The sequence below is a fragment of the Pogona vitticeps genome, chromosome 2 (genome assembly GCF_051106095.1).
Source record: "Pogona vitticeps strain Pit_001003342236 chromosome 2, PviZW2.1, whole genome shotgun sequence".
NCBI classification, from domain to species: domain Eukaryota; kingdom Metazoa; phylum Chordata; class Lepidosauria; order Squamata; family Agamidae; genus Pogona; species Pogona vitticeps.
Genome location: NC_135784.1, coordinates 27,018,334 through 27,027,829, shown reverse-complemented (window position 1 = coordinate 27,027,829; position 9,496 = coordinate 27,018,334). Strand labels below are relative to the sequence as shown.

At 45.0% G+C, this 9,496-nt stretch overlaps 1 protein-coding gene across 1 annotated transcript; it reads right to left on the bottom strand.

Moving 5' to 3' along the window:
• Positions 1-1,537: 1,537 nt before the first annotated feature.
• LOC110070676 (galectin-1-like) lies at positions 1,538-8,802 on the bottom strand. Its single transcript, XM_020778382.3, has 4 exons — positions 8,462-8,802; positions 5,704-5,780; positions 4,212-4,383; positions 1,538-3,149 (listed from the first exon to the last, which is right to left on the bottom strand). Exons 1-4 carry the CDS (start codon positions 8,468-8,470, stop codon positions 3,003-3,005), a joined length of 405 nt encoding a protein of 134 aa, XP_020634041.3. The 5' UTR covers positions 8,471-8,802; the 3' UTR covers positions 1,538-3,002.
• Between the last annotated feature and the right edge of the window lie 694 nt (positions 8,803-9,496).

Sequence of the window (9,496 nt, the reverse complement as noted above, 5' to 3'; positions counted from 1 at the left end):
TTTGCCTCCTCCCGATTGCTATAAATAGAGCAGAGATTCCCTTCCAGCTGATACTTGTAAGACCCCCTCAATGCCTGGACTCATTTGTTTTCCTTTTCCCTCCACGGCCCTTTTCCTTTTATGTGGCGTCTTCCTAGAATCTAAACTTAAGCCACTAGTGACTACTATCCTCTTTGGGTTAATTTGCTCTTCTTGGAGTCTTTTTTGTTAAACCATGATAGCACGGATGTTCCAATAAACAAACAATTCCTTAAGAGAAATAAAACTGAGATTTGTGCTCTACTGCATAGAACAGCAACAGGAAAATGAGGTCCACCAAGCCCTGCAACCGGAGCCTGTTCTGCAGGAAGAATTCTGGGAACTGTAGTCCCGATGTATAAAGCTGCGTCCCCCCCCCCATCCCCAAACATGACAGCATCCGCTGAGGAATAGGAAAGGAGCACACACTTGTGTGTCTTCTCCCTCTTCTTCCTCCTCCACCACCTCAATTCCTTGAAGGACTCCCCACTTGTCTTTGTAGCTTCTCCTGTAAATGAATGGCTGAAATCCAGTAGGAAGGTCACCACTAGAGTAGGCACATTGAATCAGGGAGAATTGGGTGAGTCATTTTCTCTGCAAGTTCCAGAGGATCAGGCACTACTGTAACTGGGACTTATTGCTGGATTTCAGCCATTATCTGTAGCTGCAATTCCACACCTTTGTTTTACCTGCTGGTGCCCTACAACCCTCCACCCCTCTAGTGCCAAGGATCCACAACCCCTTGAGACACAGCAGCTGTGATCTACAAGGTGCTGTGGAAAAACAGGGAGAGCAGCTGCAGGACGTCCCCTCCACCAAAGCTGGACCAACCCCATCATTAATCAGAGCACCCCAAGTGACCCACCCTCCTTCCCCATTTGGTGAAAAGGTGAACTGATAACAAGGCTTTCCAAGTTTTATATCTTGTGACAGCTTGGCATAAAGGAAGGATGGAGGTAAATTGCATTTTATTTATTTATTTTATTAGATTTATACCCCACCCATCTAGACCAAAAGTCTACTCTGGGCGGCATTACAATTTAAAAACAGTAAAACCCATAAACATGCAATAAATCCAAGATGGTAAAATGTGAATTTAAGATTGAATTTAAGAAAGCTTGGCTGCTTCCTTCTTCCTTTTTAAACGGGAAGATACCTCTGTGTTATTATGTAGTGCTGAAATGTGTGTGTGTATACAATGTAGTATTGAAACAAATATGTGCATGTGTATGTGTGTGTATACACACACGCGTGTGCACTCACACACTTTAATAGCAAATGCAAATGACACAACTATATACTGCAGGGGTGTTACGGGGGGGCATGGAAAGTTACTTTAAAATAATTATAGTTTGTGCTTCCCAAAGTAGTCAGTGTCAGTTACAATCTCTTAAAGGAACGTTCCTCATTTCACTGCTTGGAAATGAGTTACTAGTCACTAGTGGTGATTTGTGAGGATAAAGAGGGTTTTCTAATAAGGAGGTACTGCAAATATACAATTAAAAAAAACCCACACAAATGGAGGCCAAGTTATTTTATTAATATAATCATGTCTCTAATTACATTTTCAGCATATTTATCCTGATTCATTGACAGACATGTTCAAATTTCTATGTTTTAAACTTGATTCATTCATTCCATTTTTATCTCACCCCCTCCAGTGACACAGCCCTACTCTGGGCGGCTAACAGCAATAGAAGAAACAATAACCCACTTACCAATTTGAAGGATTTCCCTAAAATTTGTGGCCACACCTATAGAATTTTCTACCTCTGGTAAGGGGGCAGAGAGGAGCACAATAAGATAAGATGACTTTGATATCCCTCTACCTGACCACTGCCTTTAATACGTCTCTCTAGCTTGACTCCTTTAATTTAGAGCACACTCTCAAGATGGAGAACTTCTGGCCTATGAATTGGATGCCACCTACAGGCTGACTTACAGTCACAAATAAGAGGCTATTTAAGGACCATAACATTATTGCATGCAACTGAGCTCCATATTGCAGCCTAGGAAATGGTTACCCATTACATTGGTGCCTCGCTTAACGAGCGCACCGTACAACGACGAAATCGCATAGCGATCCCTTTTTTGGGATCGCTAATGCGATCGCTCAACGTTTTCTAGGTAGGCCAAAATTCACTTTGCGAAGATCGGTAAGCGTTTCACTTACCGATCTTCGCAAAACGAACCCCCGACGATCAGCTGTTCAGCGGCCAAAATGGCCGCCGGAAGCCCGGAAATGGCCCAAATGGCCCTCGTTAAGCGAGGGGAGGACGTGAAAATGGCTGCCGGCCATTAAGAAGCATCGCTGAACGGTGAGTATTAGGCCCATTTGGAACGCATTAAACCATGTTTAATGCATTCCAATGGAATTCCCTGCCCCGTTCAACGATGCTTCAGCATAGCGAAGGTTAATCCGGAACGGATTAACCTCGCTATGTGAGGCACCACTGTACTAGTTATGGACAGAACCGAGCAATGCTTGGGCAGAGGAATGTCTTTAATCGGTGAAAGTTACATCTAGCCCGGCCCAATTTTCTGAGCTTTGTCTCATACCCTTGTCTTCATCCGCTGCTTAAAGGTGGTCCTTGAGACTTTTCCCAAATTGGTATTAAGCAACCAGCCTGTTCCCAATGGCCCAAACCTCAACTGTAACCTGTACTAAAGAATAGAAATGTTACTTTTAGAAAGCAACTCCCAGATTCCTGGGAACTGCAGTTCAAAAAATAATAATAAATCCCAAAACATTTCCAAGTTCTGAACTCTACACAGTTGTCGGAACTTTGAGGTTTGTTATCCAGAGGGCAAACAAATCTTGGAACGTAACAGGCAAGAAATGATCAAGCTATACTGTAGTTAATATAACTGCTGAAACAAAAAAAGAAACTGGAAGGACACAATCGGCTGAGGATCCTGTTCTCATTTTACTCATGTAAGTTGTCCTTTAAGATGTGAAGCAAGAGCTATGATGCCAAGGAAGGTCACTTAAACTTGATCGACTTAACATCAAGATCGCCAGTAACAGAGAAGTAGTCCACAGCCTCCAGGCCCAACCGATTGGGGAATCTGAGTTCCTGCCCTTCGGACAGCTCCACTGTTATTTCTTCGGCATCAAAAGAGACACACAGCTGGAAGAGAGAAGACACAATACAGACACTCCCAAGAAAGACACGATGTGTTTTGAGTTTTATTCCTTATGGCTAGCTTATTTGGGGACCTCTGATGTATTAGTGGGTTTTCCCCCCAAATGTAGAATAGATAGTGCAGGCTTCTCCACCACCCAAAATGAATTCATTCATTCAATGTATATACATTGTGCCATTAGTGCATATGCAACATTTTGGGCCGTTTACAAGCAGCTAAAACCATATAAAAATACAATCAACAATAAAGTAAAACAGGAATAATAGGTAGATTTTTTTTTAAAGCCAGACAAGATGTTACTCCCAAGCTTTTTTAATGGGCCCCTTCTTTTAAAGATTAAACAGCCACTGACCCTACATTAAGGGACGTGGTGGTGCTGTGGGCTAAACTACAGAAGCCTGTGCTGCAGGGTCAGAAGACCAAGCAGTCGTAAAATCGAATCCACACGACGGAGTGAGCTCCCGTCTCTTGTCCCAGCTCCCGCCAACCTAGCAGTTTGAAAGCATGCAAATGCAAGTAGATCAATAGGGACCACATCAGTGGGAAGGTAACAGCGTTCCGTGTCTAAGTCGCACTGGCCATGTGACCACGGAAGATTGTCCTCCGACAAAACGCTGGCTCTATGGCTTGGAAATGGGGATGAGCACCGCTCCCTAGAGTCGAACATGACTGGACAAATTTTCAAGGGGAATCTTTACCTTTACCTTTACCGACCCTACATTGTTTTCTTGATAGGCTGACAGGAGGGAGGGAGAGACAGAGACAGGTAACAGGGCAGCAATTCTGGCAGAGCCCTAGGCTCACTGCTGCACCTGATGGATCATTTCAGTACCTTGGATTGGTCCGGTGTAAATCGGACTAAAATTCAGAGTGGACTCAAATTGACCTCTGTGAAATCCAAGTTGCCAACCTCCACTCGGGTGAGCCATTTAAGGTTCTGCCACCGGCAAGCAAACAGCCTGGTCTTTTCCACCTTCCCTGTGTTGCGCCAGGCGCCTAGTTTCCTTGATGTCTCCTCGGAGGGGTGGGGAGCTCTTCTGACTCACCTTAGTCTCTTCTCCCTGCTGGAAAGGGAACCTTGACTCTCGCAATTCCGTGCCCCAATCTCCATCGGCCTTGGAGTTGCACACGATGGTCCGGATGTCCCCACGGAAATCAAATCGAGGGTTGAAGTGAAGGATCAGGTTCGACTCGTCCTGGCCCAGGTTGAGGGCAAAGCTAGGAGAAACGGGTCATGACAGAACAGGGCTACGTGTGAGCCTCCCCTCAGGTCCACCTGCCTGTTCTAAATCCTCAGTCTCAGGGAGGCTCGTTTCCCACCCACATACTCCTCCACTGGCTGGAGAGCCGGCCTCATCTTCTATGGCACAGAAAGGCAGACGGCTGCCTTCCAGGTATTTCAGACTACAGCTTCCAGGGATCCTAGCCAGTATGACCCATGGGCACGGATTTTGTAGTTGGTGAAAAGTACAGTGGTGCCTTGCTTAACGACAATAATCCATTCCAGGAAAATCGCTGTTAAGCAAAAACATCGTAAAGCGAAAATAAAAACCCCATTGAAATGCACTGAAACCCATTCAATGCATTCCAATGGGGCAAAAACTCACCATCCAGCGAAGATCCTCCATACAGCGGCCATTTTCGCTGCCTGTATAGCGAGGAATCTGCCCCTAAACACAGCGGGGAGCCATTTTAATTACCCGGTGGCCATTTTGAAATGCCGATCAGCTGTTCTAAAAACATCGTTTTGCGAAGAGTCAGTTCCCGAAGCAGGGAACCAATCATCGCGAAGCGAAATTCCCCCATTTAGACCATTGTTTTGCGATCGCAAAAAGATTGTCGTAAAGCAGATTTGTCATAATGTGGGGCAATCGTTAAGCAAGGCACCACTGTATCAGGTTTCCGAGGCCAATCTACAGACAACTAGAGGTCTCTTAGATCAGTGGTCCCCAAACTTTTCTGAACCGCAGACCAGTTGGGGGGCCGGGGTACCCCCCTGCGCTTGTGGATGGGCGGGGTGCACTTGCGCGGGGTGCACTCGAGCGGATGGGCGGGGTGCGCTTGCAAGCATGCACGAACGTGCGGGGCATGCTCGCACGCATGCACAGATGCGCAGGGCATGCTCACACACATCCACAGATAGGTGGGGCACCCGTGCATGCAGGTGGGCGGGCCCTGCGTGCGGGTGGGGTCTGTGGGGGAGGCGACAAGAGATCTGTCTCCGTGGCCTGGTCTTGCCATGGCCACAGACTGGCACCAGGCCATGGACCGGGGGTTGGGGACCCCTGTCTTAGACTATACCTCTGATGTACATCAGTGAGATGTGCTTAGTCTAGTTTTGAAACTCATGGAGAGATTTAAAGCTGCTATCAAGTCTGTAATGTGACTTTTCTTTCAGAAGACTGAGGCCCGGAAACCTGACAGGCTAGAGGGACTGGTATGTTGTATTTGCTGGTTTTATTTTGTCTTAATCAACTAATCGCTCAGCAAGGCATTTCTCATTGGAGCTGAGTCTCTGTTTGCCCCCTCAATACAAACCTCTCGGCCTCAGGTGCCACCTTGCCTTTCACTTTGATGCATTCCCCAGATTTTACCCTCATGTGGGCAACGAGTTGCTAAAAAGAAAAGGGAAAGATACAAGAGATAATAGCTCACAAATGCACAAACACGCACAATTAAATACATAAATTACAAAATTTTGAAAAACTGAAGAAAACACAGAAACAAGATAAGGACAGCAAACAAACAGACCAAACATTGATGACATTTGAAAAGCTGTCATACAAAGGAGGGGCAAGATCTGTTCTCAGTCATCCCAGCGTGCAAGACATGCAACAATGGGCTCCAGTTAAAGGAAGCCAGATTTCGGTTGAATATCAGGAAAAACTTTCTGTTAAGAGTAGTACGACAGTGGAAGCAATGACCTCGAGAGGTGGTGAGCGCTCCAACACTGGAGGTATTCAAGAGAAACTTAGACACCCGCCTAGCAGATATCCTTTAATTTGTATTCCTACACTGAGCAGGGAGGGTTGGACTCAAGGGTCGTATAGGTCCCTTCCAACTTCATTATTCTATGATTCTCATTTTCTTTTTCTTATTTTCAATTGAAAAACACAGAAACTAATGAACGTGTATCACACGCTACATCCAAAAAGTGATGTAGCGCATGGAAAATCAGAGGCCTTGAATTACAGCAAATACAGCAGGTGGAAGAAGAGGAAAAAAGAAGCCTAAAAGATTATATCAATAGAAGAGGAAAAATTACTTAAGGCAGTGAAAATGGAGAATATTTTGAAAACAACAGAAACAAAGGCTCAATATAAAAAACAACAATTTGAGAATAAATTAAACAGAAAAATAAACCACTATTTGGACAACATCTGAGAAATATTGATGGATGGAAAGCATGATCATAATTCAACACCTAGAGGGGAGCAGCTATCCCTTCCTCAGTCTTTAGTTGCTTTCTACACACAGTTTAACAAGTCTGTAGAGACGATGTTCCAGCTGGGGTACTACCACCAAGAAGGCCCTGTAGAAATCCCACTACAGTATGGGGTATTACAGGCAGAGTCTTCCCAGTGAATCTTAAATCTTCAGAATGTGGTCTTCTACAGAGGATCTAAGCAGTTTAGAGATCTATACCCTCAAATTAGCACCTTCAAACTGGGTTAGTTGCTCAACTGCTTTAAGTGGGTGCGATAACAACAATGCTCCACAGTAGAATGTGTAGAATCACTGGAAGGTTTACCAGACAACAATCCTATCGGAACTGTAGAGTGGAAATGGGCAATCATGCCAGCAGTATGTACTGAAGTTGCTGGCCATTGCTTGACAGATTGTGCAATCGGTCATATGACAGCTGGCAAACAGCAAAGACTGCTTTGTGCGATAGTCCTTATGTACATGTCCTTTCACAACATTTGGGCCTTGAACTCAGAATTCTCATGTCTCAGCTTACCGTAAATACGGGCTTGTAGACTCAGCTTAACAGTAAATATTTGTGCGTCACGGAATGCAAGGTAAGCTAAATGAAACAGCATCTGTAAGGTGGGAGTGCCCCCCCCCAAGATTTAGACTGGTGTAAGGATGCCTCACCCAGAACAGAAGACTTAAAACAGTAAAGCAGTCTCACAGACCCACAAAGAACCTCTGAGAAACTGTGAAAAACTGACACATCCCACCCACCTTATCTCAAAGTAACCACAAGCAAGGCAACAGTGGCTCCCATAGATACACTGCTCAGAAAAGGCAGTTTGAGTAGTCAGGATTTTTTTAAAAAAATTATTATCGGTGTTTCCTGCCTCCCTCATGGTGGATCCTCCCCACCCTAAGGAGAAGCGGTGTCAAGAAGTGCCATGAGCGCCTCATGAAAGATTCACGCAGTTTTATGATCGCATAACATTCTGGTGGAAGTGAAACGTGGAGCCCTCCAGATGTTACTGAAAAACAACTTCAGTCAGGCCAGGCTAGCCTCATCAGCGATGAGGAATAATGGGTTTTGTGGTTCTGCAACATCTGTTGCCCATTGCTGGATTATACCATAATAAAATGCGACAGCCATCAAGATACCACAAGATCCTTAGTTTGTTTTGCTCAAAGGTAGAGACTCTCAAAGGGCAGGACTGTACAGATGCAAAGGAGAAAAGTCCTATGAAGCTCTATGGGGCATGTTTCCGACTTTATACAGTGGTTCCCTTTATCCGCAGGATCAGTATCTGCTGATTCATTTATCCATGGTCTGAAAATATTAAAAATACTAAAAGAAAAATCCCCAAAAATATATTTTTAACAATCAAGTTGAAACTGGCTACAAGAGGGAGGCAGAGAGCATGCTATGTATGTATAGCATTTGCTATCCTAATACAGTAGTGTTCACTATCATCCACGTTTTCTGGCATGCACAAGGTTCGGTTGGAACCGACCCACCCCTACCCCCGCAGATATGGGGATCCTACTGTACTGGATTTGATCATTAGCTTCCTTTGGAGAAGAAAGGTTCAAGGATTAAGGATATAACTTGCCTAGATTAAATGCTGCGAGACTTACTAACAACACAAAACCCAAACATAACCAAAACTTGGAAAAGTTGCTCTCTTTTTTTGGTAATAATCCCCAGAATCCGCAGTTAACACGACCAGTGGTTATACTGGCTCGAGAATTTGGGGAGTTTTAGCCATAGGCGGAACAGGTGTCCAGTTCAATCATCACAACACTAAGCAGAATAAAAACAAAAGCGGCGCAACCAAGGTCACACAGCCAGCACAAGAAACAGCAACCCCATCCAACAACTCACCAGCGCCATCCACAACCCTTTCCCAACCTGGCCGCTACAACTCCTCCGTCTTTTTTCCCCCCAAGCTTTGAATAGTCCCCGAGTAGTGCAGCGGTTTCCTCCGACTAGCCAATCAGAGGGGAAGCCCTGATCACTAATTAATCAGCAGGCAAGGGGGATCTAAGAAGGAGGGAGGCGATCCACTCATCAGCAAACTTGCAATGGAGCATGTTTCCCCTGCGTGTTCTGTTCCCCAAAAACGCAACTTATTGGAACGCTGGTAGGATGATTATTCTTCGCCTGCAGCTCAAAATCCTCTTGAGCTCTTAACTCCCAGAATCCTTCTTGATCACCCGGATGAGACTACAATTCCCAGCAGGCTTGCAGCATCGTTGTTGTTTTTTAAATCGCTTTCGCCGGCATCGCTGTTCCGATTGGTTGGCAAGAGAGGATCGCATCGGGCAGGAGGTGCTCAGGAAATTTTCCTGTTTTTTTTTTTAAATAAAGAGCGGGAGATGCGAATCCTGCCATTAACAGAAGGGGTCCAACAGAAAGTACGTAAAGCGATTTTGTCAACTCTGCGCAGCCCTTTTTAAGGCATCAAATAATCACAGCAGAAGTTTGTCTTGCGTTAAGTGCTTTGCTAGGCTTTTAATAGCCTCTGTCTGTGTCGCCAAGAGAGCTGGGGTGTGTGTGTGTCTGTGGCATTACCTTTTTTGTACTACAAATCCCAGAATCCCCCAAGCTGTCTGGACAAGGCTGATATGGTGAAAGGTTATCAACGTTTTGAACTTTTTGGACTATGCCTCTCAGAATCCCTTAGTTACTTCAGCCAGTGCTTGTGCTCGTTAGGGGATACTGGGATATGTCATGGAAATAAAATAAATTTTCCAAGCCCTGGTTTTCCGTGCAGATCATCAAGAAGCAGAAAGTGAATAAATTCCCAATTTGCCCTTGGCTTGGAGTGGTTGGCACTCGAGAAACCCACAGACTACGTTTTGTGGATACCCTGGACTGTCAGAAAGATAAACAAGTGGGGTCCTAGAGCAAATCAAG

Bases quoted from the DNA above. Each gene is read 5' to 3' on its own strand.
- LOC110070676 (XM_020778382.3), bottom strand. The intron at 4,384-5,703 runs GTTTGTATTGAG...CGTTTCTCCTAG, and splicing joins GTGGCACCTGAGGCCGAGAG to CTTTGCCCTCAACCTGGGCC. The intron at 3,150-4,211 runs GTGAGTCAGAAG...TCTCTCTTCCAG, and splicing joins AGCAGGGAGAAGAGACTAAG to CTGTGTGTCTCTTTTGATGC.